This window comes from Ammospiza nelsoni, chromosome Z, assembly GCF_027579445.1.
Source record: "Ammospiza nelsoni isolate bAmmNel1 chromosome Z, bAmmNel1.pri, whole genome shotgun sequence".
NCBI lineage: Eukaryota > Metazoa > Chordata > Aves > Passeriformes > Passerellidae > Ammospiza > Ammospiza nelsoni.
In genome coordinates, this window is record NC_080669.1 from 76,957,115 (window position 1) to 76,981,538 (window position 24,424).

At 39.7% G+C, this 24,424-nt stretch overlaps 2 protein-coding genes across 2 annotated transcripts in view; one reads left to right on the forward strand and one right to left on the reverse strand.

Annotated features, from left to right (window-relative positions):
* Positions 1–13,564, reverse strand: part of SPEF2 (sperm flagellar 2) — a 126,987-nt gene extending 113,423 nt beyond the window's left edge. Inside the window, exons 1-6 of the mRNA XM_059492247.1 lie at positions 13,507–13,564; positions 11,636–11,738; positions 7,691–7,940; positions 2,993–3,130; positions 1,873–1,952; positions 828–1,044 (exon numbers count right to left, since the gene is read on the reverse strand). Coding sequence (XP_059348230.1) covers positions 828–1,044; positions 1,873–1,952; positions 2,993–3,130; positions 7,691–7,940; positions 11,636–11,738; positions 13,507–13,564 — 846 coding nt within the window. The remainder of the gene's footprint in view (positions 1–827; positions 1,045–1,872; positions 1,953–2,992; positions 3,131–7,690; positions 7,941–11,635; positions 11,739–13,506) is intronic.
* Positions 13,565–14,484: 920 nt separating this feature from the next.
* PRLR (prolactin receptor) overlaps positions 14,485–24,424 on the forward strand; it is a 154,563-nt gene continuing 144,623 nt past the window's right edge. The window contains exons 1-2 of the mRNA XM_059492775.1: positions 14,485–14,638; positions 15,783–15,867. The gene's annotated coding sequence lies outside the window, so the exon portion shown is untranslated. The remainder of the gene's footprint in view (positions 14,639–15,782; positions 15,868–24,424) is intronic.

A 24,424-nucleotide genomic window follows, 5' to 3' on the forward strand; every position in this document is an offset into this window, starting at 1 on the left:
CTCAGCTATATATGTTCAACACATATAAGGAACTCACAGGGAAATACTAAAATAAAAAAATAACAGGAAATAAAAAACCCCCCAATAAGTTACAAGGCTGTGTTTTGATAGAATAATTATAAAAGAGACAATCTGTGAAATTAGTAATCTAAAAGCTGCTTTTTAAAGGAGTAATGTGTGAAGAACCATAAAAGCCTTGTGCTTTATGGGACAGGATTTAAATGCAATGATCTGCAACATTCATTTTTAGACACAACACAGACATTCTCCAGAGACATATCTTGTATTTCATAACACATCAAACACCAATTCTCTGACCTGCAAATAAAATTTTGATTCTTTATATCACCCAGCACAACCATTTCAAAATTCATGAGTCCAGATCAAAACCTTCCCATGACACGTTTGTAAATACAGGTTTTCAAACAAGGAATGCTATATTTTGTTGTTTTTAAATAACAGCCTTCTTTAGAACCAGTATACATTTTGATAGCAGAGGCTGTCCAACTTTTGGGGGAGGGAGGCAGGGAATAGAAGGCAGGCCTGCAGTAGATTTTTAATAATCTTTTTTCTGCTGCCCTAATTTCATGCTTTTAAGTTTATAAGTATGGTGTATGCCGTAAGGGTGGTGATGAAGAACAGCCAACCTTTCATATTTTTCTGAGATTAACATAAAAGAGATATTTAGACATAAGTGTGTATAAGTCCCTTTATCCCCTTCAAATTTTATTTAGCCTTCCAGAAGTAATTGTTTCATATTTGTAAGCACATTTTAGATTACTAATTAAATGCACATGGACTATGTATTTCAGCATACAATTTCCCACCTCTTGAATCTCATGTATTGCTAACTGATCCACTAGCATTTTTCGTCGTCTCTTTGCTCGTTGCTCTCTAGCGAATGTATCTTCCTGTACACGTTTTTGAATTTTCCTTAAATATTCATCATCTGAATAAATATTTAACAGCTCAGTTCTTGTCGCTGGTATAGTTTCTAGATTTGCTTCTCGAAACTTCTGTGTTTGCAATAATTCTTGCATATCACTGATTGAAGAAAAGAAAGATTGGAATTAGCATTCTTATGGGTCTTTTCACACAGGTGCCTGTATAGTTATGTGCAAGTCTAACAAATGTAGAACATCTCTCTGTGGGCTCTGTGGCTACTTCCTGACAATGTCCACTAGGTCCAGAGGATGTTTTCAGCACTGACTTGGGCCAACTAATCATTAATTTCTTTGTCAATGCAAAGCCAAATTCCACAGAAACAGCAAATTAGGATGGCTCATAGAATGCCAAAGAAACTTGGGTTACCCCTCAATATGGCCATACACTCTGAGTAGTTTTGCAGCTATTAATCACAGGTTTACACATGGAAATATCCACAGCAGTATGCAAGAGTGTTACATCTTCTGAGTAGGGCATGCATATCACCAGGGATGGCAGAATGAAAATTACTGGCAATTAATCAACAAATAAATCAACATACAGATAAGTTTCAGGATAAAAGTTACTTCTTTTCCCTTTGGAACGTGTTACTGTGTATGCAAATTCACAACCATTCCTATCTTGCTGCAAGGGTAACTGACCTTACAGACCCAATGACTGAAATGAACAGAGAAATGACTTTTAAGCCTTTCCTAGCTGCACACATGGCAAAAAGTAGTGAAGGAAGCTTGAGCTCTCCCTACTAACTAAAGGTAACTTCAAGACACTGCAACTGTGTTGAACCTGAAATCAGCGCTAGTGTGGCATTCACTCAAAGGATAATCACAGTTTAAACTAAAAGAAACATTATTCTTTAAGTAGCTGTATACATAGCAGACACCCGGCAGATCCTGCCTATTCTTAAAAAATTTGGTATCCAAATGTTACCTGTTGGTCACATGGCCATGTACTGCAGAGACATTTCCTGTCATAGACATCTCAAACTTTTCTATCTCCTTGTATACGTTCTGAAGAAGTAACACAGAATTTTATGTTTCCTTTCTCTTCACAAAGCAACACAAAGAAGGTTCAACAGAACAAGTACTAGGGAATCACTTTTACGTCGTGTTAGTACAACAGAAATGCTTACACTGAAAATATTTTAAGCATCAGCTACACCAAGAATAAAGGCAAGAGGATTTCCACCTTTCACCTTTCACTTCCTTCCCCTCTTCCCCTTTTCTAGCTACATCTACTTCTACCAGCCAGAAAATCTAGAATTTTGCAGCTGTTCTTTCTGCAGGACAATTCTGATTTTGCATAGGGCTCTAGCAGAGTATGTTATTCTCACCATATGGGGATTTGAAATAAGATACTCTGGAATATGATCTCATTTAGTAACTTGAATGTAACCCTAATAGTTATTCAAGTAACTGTCTTACTATAGTTTACCAAACTTTAGATTTAAAGACACCTGCTACTGTTGCCCAGTTGTAAAAAGCAATAATAGTTGCACGTCTAATGACAATACAATCCATGAACTTGAATTACAATCTATGAATAATTTTTTTTAATTACTAGATAATGGAGAATTTTTTTTTTAATTGCTGCATCTCTCTTGGTTTTATTTAAGGTTATTGTCAATTTCAGCTGTTACTAGCATTTAATAAGCAGACAGTTTTATAGTGTGTTATAGAACAGTTCAAACATCATGGTGCAAGATGTTATCATGCACAAATCAAAATGGAACATTGATGTTTTCATTTAATGTATTCTTTCTAGTAGACTCATTGCTACTCTTGGCAATCAAATTACTACCTATCTATTTCTCCTACATCAAAACATTTCTCTATTTCTCTTACATCAAAACAATTCTTACTTTAAAAAACCTACAAAATCATAATTGTGTAAATATTCAGCCCAGGTTTCACTGGTTGAATTGATATCATTTTGACAGTCAGCAGCTTTTGAATGGTGCAAGTACAGTATTTGTAACCATAAATGTTCCCAGAAATTGTGCTGTTTGAGTTAATGTTATTAGCATTAAAACAGTATAGATGATAATTACCTCTGCTTCCCTTTTCTTCTTTAAGATTCTTTTGGCTTCAGAAGACTTTATGGTGGGTCTTGATGGTTGTTTTTGAATCTGTATAGCAGCTGTTTGAATCCTGGCCATTATTTCATTTTGTCTCCTTCCTATGTAATGCTGATATGAAGCAAATATAATTAAGCCAAAAATTATCTTCCAGGAAGAAACTAGAAGAGATTATCAGGCTCCAGACTTGAGCAGATGAGCAGCGCTTTACAGAGTTTTAAGGGCTTTCATTGAATTCTAGTTCTAGTAAGGTACCTGGTTCAGGTCTGAATATAGCACAGAAAATGAGAATACCAGTTTCCTGGTACAGAAACTGAGAATACCATTAGGTAACACATTAGGTAACACTAGCAGAGATGATCAAGAAGTAACAAACATATAAATTACACTCATTTAAAGCACACCAGTCATGCAGGCAGGTAAATGTGGAGTAAAGAAGAAGAAACAGTTTTTATACAAAGAAGTCAAAGATAGTTAAAAATATATAACACATCATAAGAGGTATTCCAAAATTTTTTTTAAATGCTATTTTGAATATTTTGTATATTGCTTGCATTTTCTTGTCTAGATACATGAAGAGGCTTTTTTTTTTTTTGGCCATTCTTGTTCATGTAGTGACAACAGAACGACTAAATAAACACAGCAAGACTTTCTCCCTTCATTAGCCACTATTAGTCAATAACTTCGTCGGTGTGGTTCAATACCCTGATACCTGGCCATGTCCTCTACATAAACTATAAACTCTGCTTTAGATGAGTGCTCCCATGTCTAAAGTAATGTCTTCTTCCTTTCTTACATCATCTACACAGAATAGCTACACAGAAGTACAAGATGTTCTGAGGCCAAACCCACTACAGATGCCCTTCTCCTGTCATTCTCCTGCTTTTGTACAATGCTCCATCTTTTCTTCACAAAAGAAGAATGATACAAAACCTTTACAAGGACAACTCAAATGTTGTGTCATGTACACACTCTGTCTTCAGATCTGTAAATATTTTCCATGCTTAACAATATGCAAATACTCTCAACTTAACATGAAGTGATTTTTAAATAGGAACATGTTTAAGGTCTCATAAGAGTACATTGGCTTTATTTCCCTGCACACCTTTTCTTTCTTCTTCTATAGACATGAGCATGTAGCACAGAATCAGGAAGCCTTCACACTGGTTTTAATTAATTCACTAAACACATAACCTTCAGAAAATACTTCATCAGGAGTCTACACAAATAACTAGTCATGTTTTCAGTGTCTTGGGCTCTTTGCTCTTCTTGGAGGTTCTGAGCTCTCAGCTGCTCTGCAAGATGCACACGAGCTCTCATCTTTTAGCATCTTGGATTTCGTTTCATTCTGATGTGGCATTACAGTTTTCAAATGTTAAACATCCAGCAGTGAAGAGTCAGAAAACAGCAGTAAACATACTAAGATACGGTAATTTTGAGACCATGGTTTCAAACTCTGTTTTTCTGAGTTAATGTACACAGAAAAACATACAAACATGTTCAAATTGAAAATCAGAACCAGCTCTGAAGAAAAGAACTTAAAGATTTGAACTTGAATGATGCCAGACTGTTAAGCTGACAAAAAAGGACACCTCATTGCTCTGTACAGCTCCCTCTGGAGGAGAAGTGCAGAGGGAAGTGCTATACTCTTGTCCCTGGTATCAAGTAAGATATTCCACATGTCATGTGGAATAGAATCATAGAATGGTTTGGGTTGGAAGGGACTTTAAAAATCACCTAGTTCCAAGCCTCCTACTCTGGGCAGGAACAGCTTCAACTAGATCAGGTTATTTAGAGTCCCATCCAGCCTGGCCTTTAACACTGCCAGGGATGGGTCATCCACAACTTTTCTGGGCAACCTGCCAGTGCCTCACCACCCTCACAGTAAAGAGTTTTCCTAATATCTAGTCGTCTACTACTACGACTACTACCACCACCTACTTTCTTCTAGTATGAAGGCAGTCCCCCATTTCCTGATATTCCATGGCCCCATAAAAAGTCTTTCTGCATCTTTCTTGTAGGCTCCCTTCAGTTATGTCAGGTATTGGAAGGCTGCAATTAGGTCACTCTGAAGCCTTCTTTTTTCCAGGCTGAACAATCCTGATTGTCTCGGCTTTTCCTCATAGCAGAGGTGCTCTATCACTCTAATAATCTTGGTGGCCTCCTCTGTGCTGGCTCCAGCAGGTCCCTGTGGTTCCTGTGCTGGGAGTCCAGGGCTGGATGCAGGGCTCCAGGTGGGTCTCAGCAGAGCAGAGCAGAGGGGCAGAATCCCCTCCCTGCCCTGCTGCCCACGGGGCTCTGGGTGCAGCCCAGGACACGTTTGGCTCTCTGGGCTGGGAGTGCCATGGCTGGGCCATGTGCAGCCTCTCACCCACAGCACCCCCAAGCCCTTCTGGGCACGGCTGCTCTGGGGCTGCTCATGCCCAGCCTGGGCTGGCACCAGGGGCTGTTCCTATTCAGGTGCAGCACCAGCACTTGGTCCTTGTAAATCTCATCATGTTTCCATGGGCCCACTTCATGAGCCTGTCCCCCAGTTCCCATCCTCCTGTCCCTCCACTCAAGAGGTTGTGGCCTGAGAAGTGAAGAATGAAGCAAAAAAAGTTGAGTATCTCTGCCTTCTCCTCTTCTTTTTGTTACCAGTTTTCCTGCATTGTTTATCGACCTTCTTTTCTGCTTAACACACCAGTAGAAGCTCTTCCTGCTATTTTTTGGTTTTGTTTTTTGCATTTATTTGCTTCCCAAGTTCAGTTCCAGCTTTGCCTTGGCCTTTATCACTCCATCCCTACAATGGTACTTCATCTCTGTACTCATACCAGCTCACCACCCCAGCTTCAGCTGCCTGTGTGTTTGTTTTCCCAGCAGTTCCCCAGTTCAGCCATGCCAGTCTCTCATCTTCCTTGCCTGATTTCTTGCTCCTGGGGATTGCTAGCTCTTGCTCACTATGGAAGAATTCCTCAAACATTTGCCACCTCTGTTCTCCTCCCTTGTCCCTAAGGGCAGCCTCTCAGGTCATCTATATCCCTAAAGAGCTGGAAGTTTGCTTTCCTGAAGTTCAGGGATCTACCTTTACTTCTTATCTGATACCTCAGGACTAAAACACCATCAACCCATGCACCAACTCCATCACTGCAGCCCAGGCTGCCTCCAGTCTTGATGTCCCAATTAACTTGTTTTATTGGTGACCATCAGATCCAATATCACATCCCGTCTGGTAGGGCTGCCTATCACCTGTCTCAAGAAGTTATCCTCCATTCCAGGAGCTTCCTGGATTGCCTTGTGCTACTTTCCCAGCAGATGTTGGTTGAAGACCCTCAGCAGGACAAGAGCCTGCAAGCAGTATGTCTCCTGTAGCTGGAGCAAGACTTTGTCAAATAGGCCTGCCTTAGTCAGGGAGACTGCAGTAAACACCAGCCACAGGGTTCCATTTTTGGCTTTGGTCTCTGATTCTTATCCACAGGCTTTTAGCCCACTCATGTCTATCCCTCAGAGACAACTCTTCACATCCAATCCACCTCTTGATATAGAGGGCAAACCCTCAGCCTCTTGTTCCCCTCCAGTCCTTTCTGAACAGCCCACAGCCATCCAGAGCCACACTTCAGTCTCAGGATTTGTCCCACGCTGACCAGGGGAAGTAAGGAAGCATTTCTTTACTGAAAGTCTCCAGCTTCGTAGATATTCAAAACCACATTGAATGAGGTCCTGAGGAACCTGCTATAGCTGGCTTTGCTTGGAGCAGGGGGGATAAACTGAGGCTCGTTCCAACCTTTATTCCTCTCTCTATTTCTCAACCTTCCTATTATATGATTCAAATTCTGAACTTATCTAAAGACAGAACCTACTCTCAGTTGCTCAATTCCTTAAAGCTATCCCTCTACAGGTGAAAAGATATGTTGACTTTTCGGTACTATCTTTGCACTTGTTGCTAAACTTCTGTTTGAAGGCTATTTTTCAGAAATAGTGCCAGAAAAAAAAAAAAAGTGAAATTTCTCCCAGCTGAATTTAATTCATTATATATACCTTCTTAAAAGCTCCTCATCCTGATAACAAATAATGGTCTGTATATACTGAATATTACTGCTGAAAACAAGAAGGAAGTCTTTAACAGAACCTACCACATTAACACTGACTTCCTCTTAGATGTCCTCTTTTCCCTTTATTTTTCTCTCTTTGTATTTCTCAGCATATGGTTGCTGTAGAATGAAGTGCAGTACAAATACACGGAGAGATATGCAACAGAATGAATCAAACCACTGTGGCACGGTTATAAATAGGTTTCCTGGAGGGGAAATTAGTCTGAGTTGATACCTAGACTGCAATGCAGTCTGCAATCTGTACTCATTAAACAAGTAAAAAGGCAGCTGCTGAACTACCACTAGCTTTTATTATAATATTTTAACTCTGTAGAAAGCTTGAAAACAGAGCAGGTAACACAGAATGAACCAAAACAAAGAAACACAGAACACAGAAGATCAATATCCTATTGAGCTCCTGATAAGCTGTGCAAACCCACTGTATAAGACACAGCAAAGAACATTTGCTTCTTTTCCTTTTAAGTACTGGGTTTTGAATAGGAGATTTACAAAGTAAAGAGGGAAAGCACATAACATGCTTGAAAGGTACGTGTAAATATGCTATCTTTTTTATTTATACAAAACAGATATAGTTACTTACCTCTTGATTTCTACTCTCAGTAGACATAAGCTTTGCAGTTGCTGCAGGTCTCATTGCTCCCACAACTACTCCAGTGAGCTTTGCCTTCCTCTTTTTTTCTAAAGCAATATACAATTCATATAAAAGCTTTGTCGCAGCCCCATGCTGTCTTGTCATGATGTCTTGGGCCATATTCTCATTAAATTGCACACCAAGGAGGTGAAGTGTGGGTTCCAGGCGAGAAAAGTTGTTAATTTTTGCATCTGCACCTCTGTATGATTGAAAACAACAACAAAAAAACCCAGAACTTAAACTTATTTTCGATTCCAACTTGCTGCATTAAGCATGGTCATGACACTTATACCAAGACAGGAGCAGAAAAAAAACAACACACAGAGAATTTTTTAAAATAATTTGATATTTTTTCTCCAAGAAAAACAAAGGTTAAAGCACTGCTGAAAACGAAGTCTGTGTTCTAAATGTGAAATTTACATTTGAAACTAAGATAGTGGCTTGCAGGCTAATATTTTTTTTATATGTAGGTTCTCATGAAAAAGCACTCACTCAAGATCCACAGATACACAGGGCAAAACCAAGTAGCAATAAATTGTCAGTTTATAACAATGAGCAAATCAAATTTCATCAGACATATCCATAACTTCAGTCTGAGTCGGAAGATCCTGCTTTCTGTACTGCTCTATTGCTTGAGTTCACAATAGTTCCTTCACATGGAACAACCAGCTTTTGAGGTCAGCCAAGATCCAGCATAATTCTACAGAAATGCCCAATTATAACTGAAGACCTTCTGGTACCACAGTATTCATATTATTTCTAGATTAAACTGTCCAGAAGCTCATTATTCTCACTGTAACAGTCGATGCTTTATTTCTTACACACTGACCTGAAGCTTACAAGTATTGAGCATTTTTCTGCCATTGATTCAAGGTTAAGATGAGCCCTCTTGCCAGAAATCATCTGACATGCACTGAGAAGCTCTTAACTTTTTATTCTGTAAGGCTGACTGGCTTGTTCATCTCTACTTCTCCCTCCTTGGACTCCTTGAAGAGAAGAGCAGCAGTTGCAGTCTCCTGGTCCTAAGGACTCCCCCCATCACCACAAACTTTCAAAGATTACTGAGAGTGGCCCAGCAATGACATCGGCCAGGTCACACGGCCTGGGTGAGTATATGCCATCAGATCCCATGGAGTTGCACATTTCCAATTTACTTAAATGTTCCTTAAACTGTTCCTTCTCCATGGTTGAATCTCTCTTCCTACAGACTTTCCTGTGTGTCTCAGGGCCTTGGGATATCTTAAGTCTTTTGCATGTCCCAGCAGACCCACATTCTCCCCAGCCTTCCTTTTGCTGTGAACATACCAGTAAAAGCCCTTCTTGCAGCCCTTCTGCCTAGATAGAAGACAAGACCTTTTTTTTCATGAGGGCAATCATGTAAAAAATGCATACAAATTTCATATTGAAATAAATTGCCTCGAGTATAGTCTTCATCCTTAGAGGTTTTCCAGATCACAGATTGTAAAAAACTGGTGCAGACCTTCCTGTTAGCTTCAAAGACTCTTAGTTTCAAGTTTCTGAGTGTGAGTTTTATTTAGTAGACTAAGACAGAGAGGGCATAAAAAAATCTCAGCCTCAGCATGGCAGATACTCATTTGAGGATCTGAGAGGGAGGCTGATGAATGAAGCCATACTCTGCCATCTTTTTGATGCAGGAAAACAACTAAGGCAGGTCCTGAATCTTCCTGCTCTCTCACATAGAGGGCAGTTTCTCTTCGTCCCTACCCTCCCAGCCTGTCCATCCTTAAGACCTATATAAAGCCATGGCAGCACACCAGTCCTGGGAGCTATCACACTGTCCTTCTGTGATTGCAATGATTACTCAGCAACTGCTCACAGCCTCTAATTTCTTCTGTTTGATCCCCCTGCTGCATGCATTACTATATAGGCACTTCAGAGAAATAGTTAGTTGTGTGATTTTTAAAAAAATGTAATTTAGAAAAGGTGTGAATGCTTTTCCCATAATCCTGTCTCCTTAATTGCATGCATATATTAGGGTGAGCAGACTTCTGCACTGTTTTGCTGCTCTTATTCACATCACCTTCCTCTTGCTTGCCAGTCTAGGCCAGCATTTCCTCTCTTGTTTGAAACTAAACCTCTCCATCAATACTCACTCCTAGTTTAAAGCTATCCTTGCCCATTTTGCCAGGCTGTTGGCAATGTGTTCCTTGTCCAGCTTGGATGGGTAGATCCTGTCTCTTCCTAGCAGTCTTCCCTCTTGAAAGAGGATCCTATGACTAGGAAAAGCAAATCCCTGTGGTGGACAGCAGCTGCACAACCACTTGTTAACCTGTGGAACCTATCCACTCATTAAGCCCGTGCACCAGCAGAAGTGAGGAAAATAAATACTTGGGCCCTCATGCTTTTGCCTGCAGGTCTCTGGCAGTAGCCTTGGTGTCCACAGAGAGGAACAGCAGGGATATTAATGCAAGAGCTGGACAAGTCTCTGCAGGTCTGGGCTGAACCTCTGGTATGCAGCAAACCTCCCTGGCTGGCATGTGACATCAGCTGATGGCACTTTCATCTCCTGCAGGAGAAAGTCTCCCCCTGCTATTCCCACCTGCTCTTCCTGGTGCTCTGGGGTGGTTTAACTTCATCTGCTCAGATGTTTTGTCAAACAGTGCCACCAGTACTCACCTGCTACCACTGCAATGAACCTGTTCTGCAGCTGTGGTTCAGCAGGAGGAGCAGACACCTTCCTTTTCCTCACAGAAGTTTGAGACATTTCTTTCATTGGACAGAAATTCAAGTTGAGGCCTCTCAAACTCTGAGTAGTTGTTCCAGTGGATTATGAGTGTCATGCCCTGTCATGCATCCCCATCTTTGCTGAGGACACATAAACCATCTCCACAGAATTTCCAATCGCTTCTTGCACCTGCTGAAGTGCATCCTCACTAAATGCACCTCTCTAATCACCTGGAGACAAGAGCTCAAAGCACCCTTTTACTAGGAAGAATTGAGAAAATTTGTGAGAAGAGGCTAGAGCTTCCTAGAAAAAATAAAAGCCTCGTGAAGCTATTTTTCCCAGCAACAGCAGGTACTCTAAGAATTACCTGGGGTTTTCTAATGATCCAAGAAATTCCTAAGAAATCTAGAAGTCCTAGAAACAGAGTTCAAGAACTGCTGTGTGAAACCGCTTTTTGTTGGCTGCCTTTATTACCTGCTCTCCTACAATCTGGTGGGACTTGGGATAAGAAAGAGTGTGACTACATGAGAAGTTCAAAGAACATAAAAGCAGAGGTTCAGAAGAAACAGGAAGATTTTGTACAGCCTGGAACTCTTGATGTACATGTGTACCATGGTCTGACAAAACACAGCATAAGCCAACCTCGCAAATTGCATCATCAGTGTATAAAAGCTCACAGATCTGCACAAGATTTTTCAACTTCCCATTTTACAGTTCTTCTTGATTATAGACATTACAGCAGATTACTTGTAAACTTATAAATTCTTATATGATCTTCTGCCAGAGATCCACTCAAAGCTTCATAATGTTTCTCCAACATTTTCATTTTAGTGAAGATGTTAGGGTCACCACCACAACACAACACTGTATTCCTTACTGTACACAGATCATGGGCAGAGTTCCACTTTTCTCAATCTTAAAGACATCCTTGAAAGGCTTTTTGAACCTCTGGTTTAACCTGGTGTTTTTGTAGTTACAATTAGAATGCATAATTTTCTTGAAGAAGTATGATCAATCTCTCTGGAAATATGAAATCAATTCATGCCTCAAACAGACTTAGCTTTTGAATTGCTGAAAAATATTTTAAATCCCAATAAATTCTACAGTGCATTAGCAAATCCCAGCTACGGAAATACATATTTTGTCTACTTTATGTAAGAGACTTGTTATTTTATACAGGAGAGCAAATATTATTCATATGTACTAACCTGTTCTGTGAAAATTGTTTGAAGTCATCCTGAAGACCATATTTGTGCAGAAGTTCTCCTAGGAGGTAGCCAGTAGAAAATTCTTCTGGAAATGATCCTGGAACTAAGTTTGGAGGTTTTGTGATTGTTTGGGGTTTTTTAGATAAAATAATTAAAAGAATCCAAATGTTAATTTTAACAAAACTTGTTATCGTGTTTATAACAAAATTAAATCCAAAATTTAGTAAATTATTCAAAGAAATTTTAGGAGATTGATCTAACAGTAATAGCTTTCAAATCACAAATAAATATACTTTCTGTGTAGTTGTTTTGCAACATCAGCTTTAAATAGTCATTTCCAATTTTCAGTGTTAAAATGCAAACATTGTCATAATTACCACTGAGATTGTGAAAATATCTATTAGCTATAATTACTAGATTTTTCACACAAAATGCAGAAGAAAAAAAAAAGCTAGCTTTAATGAATGTACTCCTCTTCATTCAATCACAGAATCACAGAATACACTGAGATGGAAAGGACCCATTAGAATTGGATCTAGCTCTTGGCCCTTCACAGCAAACGCCAAGTGTCAAACACGACGTGCCTGAGAGCATTTTCTAGACACTTCCTGAGCTCTGTCTGGCTCCTGCTGTGACCACTGCCCTGGGGAGCTGTTGCTGTGCCCAAACACCCTCTCGGGAAGAACCTTTTCCTAATATTCAACCTAAACCTCCCCTGACACAATTTCAGGCCATTCCCTCAGCTCCTGTCACTGTCACCACAGAGCAGAGATCAGTGCCTGCCCCTCCTCTGCCCCTCATATGGGAGTTGTAGCTGCAGTGAGGTCTCCCCTCAGTCTCCTGGTGTCCAGACTGAACAAAGCGAGTGGCCTTGGCCACTCCTTGTTTGGCTTTCTATCCAGACCCTTCACCACCCTCACTGCCCTCCTTTGGACACTCTCTAATGGTTTCACGTCTTTCTTACTCTGTGGCACCCAAAGGTGCCCCAGCACCCGAGGTGAGGCCGCCCCAGCTCAGAGCAGAGCAGGACAATCCCCTCCCTTGCCCGGCTGGTGATGCTGTGCCTGATGCCCCCAGGGCAGGGCCGGCCCTCCTGGCTGCCAGGGCACTGCTGGCTCCTGTTCAGCTCCCCATTGACCAGGAGCCCCAGGTCCCTTTCCATGGCACTGCTCTCCAGCTCTCCAGCATCTCCTTCCCCAGTCTATACACACAATCAGGGTTGCCCCATCCCTGATGCAGAATGTGGCACCTTATTAAACTTCATACAGCTGGTGATTGCCCATGTCTCTAACTTTTCTGAGGGTTTTGTTCCTTCCTTGCAGAACAAATGCTTTTCCAATGCCAGCACAACAGCTGCCATTCAAAACAAAGCACTACTTTCCAAACATATTACACTAATTTTTATTCTCTAGAGTCCTTATTAGCACTTTGAGTTTGAGCACATTCCATGTCTTGAGAGCACCTGTCCCTTGAGGAGAATTAACTTCAGCTTGAAAATTTTCAGGCATTGGAATACATTGTCCAGGACGGTGAAGGAGTCACCATCTCTGGTGGTGTTCAGGAGGTGTCTGGATCTGGCGCTGGGTGATGTGGTTTGGTGGCTCAGGGGTTACAGGGGCACTGCTGGGTGCGTGGTAGGACTGGGTGGTCTTGAGGGTCTTCTCACGGATCTACGATCCTGTGGTCCCCGCCTCTCACACGAAGACTAAACCTGTACCTGCGGAGGCACGTGGCGGCGGGAAGGGGGCGGGCCCGTCAGGGGGGCGGCCGTGGGGGTGCCCCTGGCACGACGGCCCGACCCTGACCCCGCTGACCCCCACTGCCCCCGCGGCCAGGCTGTGCCCGTCCCCGCGCAGCGGGGCCCCACTCACCGATGCGCCGGGAGAGCTTCACGTCCCGGTTGAGCCACTCGCACAGGATCTGGGACATGGCGAGAGGCATCCGCGGCCGCCGCCGCCGCCCGGCTCCGCGTCCCGTTGCCGCGGCGACCGCGGGCGGTGCCTGCGCGGCGGAGGCGGGGCGCGCGGCGGCGCGGGCGCGCGGGCGCGCAGGCGCGGCGGGCGGGCGGGCGTCCCCGGGCGCGGAGCAAGGTGAGCGCGCGGCGGGGCGGGGCGGCCCCGGGGGAGGCGCTGGGCGGGCGGGGGCTGAGGCGGGGTCGGCGCGGCGGGGCCGGGCCCGGCTGAGCCCGGCGCAGTGGGGGACGCGGCGGGGTGCAGCGGGTCGCTGCGAGCTCTCCCCGGTGTCTCGGAGTCCTGCGGGGCTGCCGGCGCGAAGCTGCCCGACCCGGGAGCGCTGCCCGCCCCGGCTGTGCGTTCCACGTGTGCTTGTTTAAACAGCAACTTCCCCGTTCCGCCCCGAGCCCGGCGCCCGCCGTGTTTGCTCGTGAGCTGGTGGGGGTGGTGCAGGGCAGGGATCGAAAGGCTGGGAATCAGGAGGAGTGTCTTCGCAGGAGGGGTGGTTAGGCGCTGGAATGGGCTGCCCAGGGAGGTGCTGGAGTCACCGTCCCTGGAGGTGTCCTAGGAAAGAAAGACTGGACGTGGCACTCAGTGCCGTGGTCTGGTTGACCACGGCGGTGCTGGCTCACAGGTTGCGCTAGCTCAGCCTCAAAGATCTTTTTCGACCGGATTGATTCTTGTGTTTCTGCAAAGCGCAGCCTGTCGGGAGCAGGGGAATTAAGCCGGGGTGATTTTCCCAAATCCGTTGTCATAAGAGCGCACGCTGTTAGTGTGCTGGCGCCCTGAGGGAAGGGGGCGGGAGAGCCGAGCGCGGCGCGGGGCGCGCCCCACACACAGGGCGGTGCGGGACCCTGTGCCAGACAGCTGCTCGGGCCGGAGCCCCGCCGGGACTGCCGGCGCTCAGCCCTTGCCTGCGTTAAATCATCTTCGTTTTAGAATCACACCGAAACAGCCGCGCACTGGTTCCAGTGCTGCTATTTGAAGCGTGTGTAATAAAACGCCAGAGCAACAGGGAAGAGAGCTGCATCTGGAAAATGCACAGCACATAGTGGGTATTTAAATTGGCCGGTTTGTTTGTTTGTTTGTTTGTTTGTTTTTTCCCCTTGGAAAAGTTATTTTAACAGTACGGAATAGTGAAGGATTGTTATTGCTACAAAAGGGTAGGAACAAGGTGATCTAGTGGCTAATGACAGACAACAAGCTAATGATAATTTTCAAAAGTGTCAGTTAACTTGGAATGTTACAGATTCTGCTCCTTGAGAACAAACAGAATTCTCAGATTAAATCTGTGTGCTTTGACAGAGGGTGTGCTTTGAATCAAATGAAATCCTTGAGAATAAGAATATAAATGAATAACTCACCAGGTATTCATGAATCTTGAAAAGTGTAAAGTCAGTGCCATATGAATGAGTGAAGTAACAGAAAACTTCAAGAGAGAGGAAGTACTTTTAGGACAGATGTTTAAATTAATGTATTTATATTTATATTAAATATATTTATATTTATATTCTTTTAGGGATTCAAAGTTTTGCATCTGTCTGAACTTATGAAAAGTTCAGATATATCACATGCACTTTAGGGAAAGAAAAAAGTTCAGATTTTTAATATTTTTATGATTGTATTTGTAGGGTGAATCTATCATCAGAGTGTTTTTCTGGTGTTTCAGGGAGGAAAGAACAAACATTTTAGCTTCATCATGGAATTTTTCCCATGGCTCTAGAAATCGATGTATATTTAAGTTGATATACATAGGTATTGCTGCAAGTAGTCATTTTCAGAAGCTTATGTTACTTTAAAACATGCAAACCAGAATTGATTTATATTAAGTATAGAACTTCTTTCCGTATCACCTCTGATGCTGAAAGGCCGGTACTTCCTGTATCTTTAGATTTTTTTTGGAGGGGGGGGGGGATGTATTCCTTCAAGTTCATGATCATATTCAGTGCATTTCTAAACACCTGATTTTGTTTAAAATTAACATGAGTTTTTATGTCTGTCGAGATGACATAATAAAATCTTACTCAGATTAGCTAGAGCTATGAAAAAGATGTGGAATTTCATGTTTAAATTCAGTAGTGTCTTGCTGTTTCATCTATATCTGTTTTAACAAATTAATGTAGCTTTCTTTATTCTGAGAAGTGATGAGATAAGGTATTAATAAAACCTTACTTCATTCTTTCCCTGAATTTAAGAACTTGGAAAGATGTCTGTGTTCTGCACTGTGAAAGCTGAGCCCAAAGACCATTTAAAGGAAAATAATTGCAGAAAACAAATAAAGTAAGTGTTTCTCTCATTCTACCCTTGCTGAAAACACCAGTGTTTTTAAATAATAACATTGTATACTTCCTGTGCACTGAATTTTTTACATCTCTGCTAGGAATGCCACTGGGCATTCCAAACTGTTTTTCAAAGGACTCTGTACTTTAAATGATGTAGATTTTAGCCAGTAATACGGGGTTGTGGAATGCATGTGAATTATTCACCTAAGGCTCTGTCTTTATTGTAAACTTCATGCATTTTATTCTGGACTTGCTTTGAAAGAGGAGAGGATTGTTTACAGGCTGAACTTATTATAGTTGAAGGAATAGAAGACATCAGACAGCAACCTGTTGAGCAGAAATTGAAGTGTCAGGGATCATCTGTTACATTTCATTCCTTTTGCCCATCTGAAAGAAACTGCAGACGTGAGGAGCAAAAAATGATGTGACCAAGTCTATAGCTTTTCTTACACATAAGTTTTGAATAACATGGACATAATAGTGGTATGCATAAAGAATAAAATGGTAAAATCCAGTTTTAAAGGCGAACAAAAGAAAAACCAAAATACTTGTAAATCTTCAAGATAATAAACTGTTGGGGGAATTAATTCTGCAATTTAATACAACTAAGATTAAGAAAAGGATAAGGAAGCAGTACCTGAATTCTCAAATTTAATTGCATTCAGAGGGAAGCTGTGCCAACAGTAATAGCAGTAAACTAAAACAGAGTAATAAAAAAGTGTCTGTGTTAAAGAGTTTCCTTTTGTGCACCAAAATTTGCTTTTTCCTGTATCAACAAGATTGTTTATAAACATACTTCACAAAAAATTATATTTTTAAATTTTTTTTTTACTTGTAATGTTATGGTTTATATTATTTGCTTGGTTTTTCCTGAGAAGTTACAAAGAGGCTAAATGGCCTCCACTCCTCCTAGGGCTTCTTTTCACTCTTTCCTCCCAGTTTATTACTCATTTTACTTTGTTTTTACTTTATGTTATTTGAATCACAAAATTCCAGAATAGTCTGTGTTGGAAGTTGGGTCCACAAGGATCATCAAGTCCAGCTCTTAAGCAAATAGGCTGCACTGGATTTAAATGTGCCACCTTGGCATTATTAGCACTATGCTCTAACCACCTGAGCTAATCTCAGGGTGTTTATCCCCTCTGACAATGATTGAGCATGACCTCTTTAAAACTTAGTTTTGAATTTATTTGTCCTTCACATATACCCTCTTCCGGATCCTCATGTCTGTACTGAGGACAGAAAACTAAAAAACGCAAAAAAAATCATGATTTTGCGGTTTGTGCTTACTGTGTTTCCACAGGTGGTTGCTCGGAGCATTTCTCAGCTCCATGGCCCCTGCTGGCTCTTAGAACAGCACCATGGAAGCTTGTCCTGGCTTCTAACTTGGTTTTCTCTGTTGCCACAAGACAACAGTTATATTGAGTCACAACCCATTAGGTCTAGCCTGGTCTCCTGTCTCTAGCAATGGTCAATGAAAGATTTTGGGGAAGAAATGGGGAGAAATCGTTAGCATATACTCCATTGCCATTCCGAACTTTCTCCCTGCCACCAGTGAATGTGATAAAGGACTTCATGCATTGACATAAGCTAATACAATTAACCTTTCCTTCCATGAACACATGCAGACATTTCTGAGTCTCTGTAAATGTTTGATATTGACAGTGATTTGTGGTAAGGCATTCCATAACTTAACCTGGCTTTGTGTGAAAAAATTAGATTACCCTTCATTATGCAAAGAATGTTATTGTTTTGTGTATTTTGAATTTGCATCCTCTGCTCTTTTTTTTCCCCCCCAGCTCTCTAGCTGTTCTTTTATTTTTAAACAAGAGCATTAGCTATCTGACTTTCAGGTTGAACTGATGCTTCAACATTCTCATATTTCTATTATCTGCACAAAGAGCACTGGGATGAGTCTGCTGTACCAGTCCTACAAAACAAAGTCCTCCACTTCAAGCAGTTGCAGAACTAACACTTAGCAATACTAATGGGTTTTCATACAATACATATGCAAGACCTGCATTCACTGGTTAAGTAATCTCTTTATATTTAAAAAGTGTGTTCAATACTGATAATGTATAATGAGGCTTGGAAAGTTAACAGGTGTGCTGTGTGCAGGAAAATATTGTGACTGGGTGCATTGTTTTCTGTACTGCAAAATGGATCATTAGTGTGTAGGTTCACCTTGAGTGAGTCAGTAAATTACTGGGCAAGATTAAGGCAAGAGAAGTGCAGGGAAGTTTTGATGTTTTTGAGACAGGGCAAAGTGCTTCCAGTGGAGGAACATGTGGTGTTCTGTGGCTGACTTTTGTGATTCTTTTTTGTACTGATAACTAAGTAAGGAAGAAGATAATTTAATCTTCTTAAGCAAAATCTTTCTGGCTGCATCTGAGACAATATGGTTCCATTTAGTTCAGTTATAGCAATTGCACGTTTAAATCAAGGACTGAAGGATTTTTCAGCTTAAAGTGACAATTTGTTATCTCCAGCGTGACGTGCTTGGTAGGAATTACAGTCCACTATGGTGGAGAGAGGAATATGAGTGGAATAGCATTTCAAATATCTATGCCATTTGGCTTAATTTATGAGACTACTCAGAGACTTACTAAAGCAGATGGGGGTTTGGTTTGTTTTTTGTTTGTTAGTTTGATTGTTTTTTTAAAAATCCACTAATGACTTTGATTGAAAATTTTTGGAGAGATTTTGCAGTTTTAAGGTAGACAGTGCTTAACCATTTCAAGCATCAAAAGAGTAAAATAAAGCATCAGAACAGCAAAAGCTGAGTGTAAATGGTGGAAAAAAAGAAAGAACCAAGCTGCCTGACTGATTAAAAATTCACATAAGCAAAACAAAAGGAAGTAAGAAACTTATTAGAACCTCTCTGAATAATTAGTACATACATGTCTTAAGGACACAGTAAATTACAGGAGAAGTAGAGACTGACATGTTGATACAGCTTTAAACAAGTGCACGAAACAAAGGCATGAGGAATTAAGGACATTTTTATTTTGGAAACGCTGTGGTTTCACTGAATTTCATTACCCATTTCTAAGCATCTCCTTCTTCTTAGTAGTTTTGGTTTGGGTTTATTACCACTTTCTTTCCTTTATGGTTATTTTTCTCAATCAGGAAGTTGGGCATTTTGGGTTGAGGATTCTGTGCTTCCTTAGTGGGATAATAGGAGTAGTAGTAGGGGAAAGCAGCAGGCAAGGGATAAAAAAAGGTGATGATTAGAGAGTGGAATTGAACAAAAATTCATGGAGCAATGTGACTGGTACAGGTGGGTGGCCAAGAGGGTTCCATTAGAACCCATTGGAACAAAGAGGATCAAGGCAACACAAATTGCGTTAGTTCTATAGCTTAAGCAGTGTCTTGAAATTCTGAATCACTATTTCTCTGCCTTGGGAAATTGTATGTAAAACGTACTGTCAAAAGATGGTTTTAGTCAACCCCAGTAATTACACATATCCACTCACATCTGTGTCACAATACAGTCAGAACCAAAATTTTGTGAACATTTTTCTTGTAGTCATTCTTTTATGCATAGAATAGTTGTGTGCTTGGTGTAGATGAATGAAAGCTCTCTACAGCTGTTTTTTTTTTAGAAAAAAGAAGGCAGTAAAGTAGTAAGTAAAGTTCAGATGGTTCGTTTTTGCCATGCACAGTTTAATTCATTTTCTGGCATAGTGTTTCTGCAAGATAAAAATCCTGTTAATAAATCAGATTTTTCTAGGCTAATAAATTGTAAGTCTATAATTTTACAGATGTATTGCTTTATAAACAATGGGCTGAAATATTTTGAGTAGTACTTAAAATACTCTCAAGGCCTCATCAGCTAGTATTTTATCTTTGTTATTCAATAAATGCTCATTAACTGTGCACATTTGTCCTACATTCTTTTACTGTGGTTTTTGTCTAGCATTATTAAAGAATGTGTGAAATGTAACTAGAATCCTCCTGGATGTTACTGAAATGCAACTGCTTTTTTTTTCAGAAATAGTATGGCTATTGTGTACTAACAATTCTGTTCAGTTATGTTTTTAGAGTATAAAAATAAGAATAGTGTGTCTGTTTTTGAAGTAGAGAAGGAATTCAAGTAAGCATAATGTAACCAAGTGATCTGGAATTTGGCTAGAATTCTAGGAACAAATGCCAGCACTTAAAAGCCTTGGATAGCTCTTTCTCGTTATGTTGAAAGGGAACATTGGTCAAGCATGCTCTACGTTGGAAGTATGCCTGGTAAAACATCAGGTTTTCAACATTGTTCTTTAATCAACAGTACTTAGCTAATTAGGGTAGAACTGATGATATAAATATTAAAATCAAAGTGATTTTGATGTAGCTAGACAAAGGAAAGACTATGGGCTAATATGCCCAGTTCCTTATTTTAATAAAAAATTAGTGGTACATCATTGCATGGTAATGCTAGTACACAGAATATAACTTCTTTTCTACAGTAAAGATTTATCTTTCAAGTTGCTAATTTCTCTCCTCTTATGCCAGTATTAATTTGGCTCTCAGACTGATTCCAATAGATGTTTTCTTCTTGATCTAATAGATGTTTTCTTTTCTTCTTGAGTGTAGGAGTTGCTGATAATGACAGGAATAGTATTGTGCCTCTGCTTAATGGCTATGGAAATGCAATTTTGAAAAAAGTTTGAATTATTCATAAGCAGTTTCTTATTTGATTACATGTGCTCTGACTAGAAGATTTAAACAGGAATAAACAGTCTGCCTTAAAACAAGTAAAATTCTCTTTGAAAGTTTGATTTAATATAGAATGATTGGATACAGGCCATAGTAAAAGATGAAAAAAAAGCCATCCAATTGTTCATGTTTTGAGTTGTGGCACAGATAAGCATTTTAAACAAATGACAGAAATTTAGCAACTTGTGTGGGGAAGCATTGACTGCCTTACTGTTACTGATGGATCATTTCAAATCATGAAACAGTGGAGAAAATTCTGTGATTAAACCAGTAGTAAGCCTCTAAAACAGTGTGCAACTCTGCCTCTGATTTTCCCCAGCTGTCTCACTTATTCCCATTTCCATTTCTCTTTGCTCTGTTGATTCTTACTCTCTCCTGCAATTGCAATTAGTCTTGCCCATATATTTGTTTATTTCCTACTTCATATTCCTCAGAAAGACATCTGATGATGTGTCTTTCTTCTCCTTTTTATCTACCCCAACCTTTCTGTCCTACCAAGGCTTATACATACATTTTGTTTTTACATTCTGAATTATGTGTTCTGTCAGATTTCTAAAGTACCAGCACTAACCATTCTCTTTTCATTATCCACAGCGATAGCAGAAACTATTAGAATTGTTCTTTAGGTTCAATGGCAAAAATTTATCCCTTTTGTCCATTTGAGCCATGTGGAGAGTGGGAGGCCCCAAGCCCCTTCAGTGCCTTTTCCTGGATGTACTTTGTAAGCTCTTTAATTTCAATATCGGTGTTTGGCACCTGCCATCTGGACAGAACAGTGTCTTTGCAGATGACAGTTTTGAAATTCCATCCCCTGAGGGATGATAGATGTCCTGCTTCATCCCAGAGAAATGTTGTATGAATGAGATTTGAAATGAAACTAAAGAAAATAATGGTTGGGCTGTCAAGCATACACAAAAGCAGTGGGTGAATACACCAGCTTTAAAAACCTTATGACTGGAAAGAGTATCAGTTTGCTAAATACCTTAGAAAACCATTGATCACCTACCTTCAAATTTGCATAATTATACCCATGTTCATATGTAGGTTTGCCTTATTCCAAACATATGCTCTAAGTTCTAACTCATTGTACACAGTTTATATTCAAAGTCTAGCACATCTTGTTTTGCCCTTGGGTTTAGAAGCTGTTTTTTTACATTAGGATCAGCTAATTCTCAGTGTGTTTATCCTTTTATGCAGAATGAGTGCTCCCAAAGAAATTATATCAATTACAAGTTCTTTTTTAGCAGCAGAGGAGCAGCATTTGTCAGAATGAATCATTAACAATAGTTGGAATGCACTCTTTTCTTCCTGCCTCTTCTGGAAACCTTACTGAATTTGAAGTATCCTTAATCTGGGCATATACTCAGGTAGATCCATCTTCATTGTCTGTAAAGAGGTGACTCTTTGTTCTTTTCAGTGGTAGTTACTGACATCAAAGCTCATTCTGCCCTTTGTATTTTTATACCTCTCACCATACTTTTGCTTCTCTTTGGCAGTAACAGATACAGATGCTCAGGCTGCTCTATTCAAGACAGCTTTTTCAACTGCAGTTACAATAGTGGATACCTACTGGTATTAGATGTTTTCTTATACAAACACTAACAAGTTTCTAGTAGAATTTCTTGTTTTTTTGTACTTCTGTTCAGTGGAAGATTTGAAAATTTACTATAGCCTTGAGTAGAATTCCTACTATTCATAAAAATTTAATAAATTCTTCTTTCTTTTCCATTTTAAATTTTTTTCATATTTTCTGTGGCAAGAATTCTCTTGCATAATAATTAAAAAGATATGTAAGTGAAGTCAATTTAATCTGTCTTGTGGTCAGTTTACATTGGATAGCAGCATAAATTTCTTTCATTAAAGCTGATAACCTGCTGCAGATACCGGACCAATACATGCTGCACAAATCAGAAGAATCTACTGGAACAGAATATCCCTGGTCCTCCACTTTGAGAAAGGTATCTTTCCAAGATTTAGATGTACATTTTTGTTTTCTATGAGCATATATTTGTTTATCATTGTATTTGGAATAAGAAAAGGTGAAAAGCTATAAAAGGCAAGTGCAACTAAATTTATTTTAAATCAGTTAAATTCTGTACTTTGATTTGAATTTTTTTTAATGAATTAATGCCTGATGTTGATTAATGGATCAGGTAAAGCACAAAAAAACACTTCTGATTTTGAAACAAGAAATAAGTGTATCTGAGAGATTTTACAGCTGATACAGCATCAAATTAATCCCATATTTGTATATAGGTTATGTAAATAAAATTTAATATTATGCTGCATAATATGAGACATGGAAACTAAGATGCACATAATTTTGTTAATGGAGTTACACAGCTGCTGCTTGTAATTAGCTGCCTAGGGAACCTCTGTTCAATAATCCTTTTTAATGAGTGTTTTTAACAGTTTGATTCCATGGTAAAAGAAGAACTAGATATAGAATATCAAATATAACTAAAATACTAATAAATGAAGATTTCTAACAAAAATTAGACATAGACTGTGTATGGGTGCATATGCTTTTAACTATTTTTTTAAAAACACAGTGATTTTGAAAACTCTTTTGCAAACACAATGTTCAGTATTTCAAATTATAAATAGACAAAAAAATGGTGATAACTTTCTTACTGCTGCAGTAGTTTCTTTCCCACAAAGTTACTTATTACAATAGAAAATTAAATAATTACTTTACCCCCCTGAATTTTATATGTGACTCATGGTTTTAATAATGTTTTTCTTTCAACATGACATTGTTGAAATTTAAGTAACTACAGAAATATGACTTCTTTAAACATTTTCTGCGTCACTTCTAACTTAAATATCCTATCATCTTCTTTTCTGTTGTCCAATGATAGGTATTATTTGAATTTGTTTGTGCAAAAGGAAGAGAATAACATTTTTATTAAATATCTCTAGCTTACTTCTCTTGAAATAGAGGAAGTAGTGTTGCTTTCCTCGTGAGAGTTTTTGACACTTAGATAATTTGTTTCTCGTCCCCTTCACTTCTGTTTTTGTGAGCTACTACTTCCAGCCTTTTTGTAAGATTAAAGTGAGTACTTCCATCCTGTGTATAACATGTCAGCATGTAGAACAGCAACAGCGTCTCCTTAGAGCATAATTTTTCAGTAATTGTAATTTCTTGTTTTGTTGAGCCTTGTAATTTATTATACTCTGTTTGAATTATACAACAGAAACTTTTTTAAATGGTTCCTCTTTACCCATTCACTTTATAGCATTTGTTTTCTCTATGATGAACATATCCTCATCAGTGAAAAAGATTTTATTTATAATTTGTTTTCAGGATCCCTTAGACTGTTCAAAGTATGCAGGTTTGGTTCAGCCATGATGATGCCATAAATTGTAATGTGGAATTTTACAAGCAGAAAAAAACACGTGTTTTGTGAGGTGAACTACAGGAAATTCAGGACAAAAATGGAAGAATAAATGATGCAATTACTAAATAATGGAGGTGTTAAATCTGTATAAGTAGTTAATTGTAATTACAGTTTGGTTTAGCAAGAGATATTTGGAGATACTTCTGTTACTTAAGGGAGAAAATAGTTTGGAGTTGAGGTTTTAACTTTGATTTTAATTTTGAGGTTTTAAATTCTGGTTTTAATCCAAATCCAGTCATAATCAGTAAAATACATATTATAGAGACCTAAGATGAATGATAATGCTTAGGAAAAATTCTGACAGGATTCTGTTAATCTGTTGAGAGTTCACTTGTTCACTTACTTTTTAACAGTCTGGGCTAAGGGGTAGTGCCATAACCTTTAAGCATGCCGTTTAGAAATTTATGCTAACTTGTAATGGTGATCCATATTTTAGTTTTTCAAAAG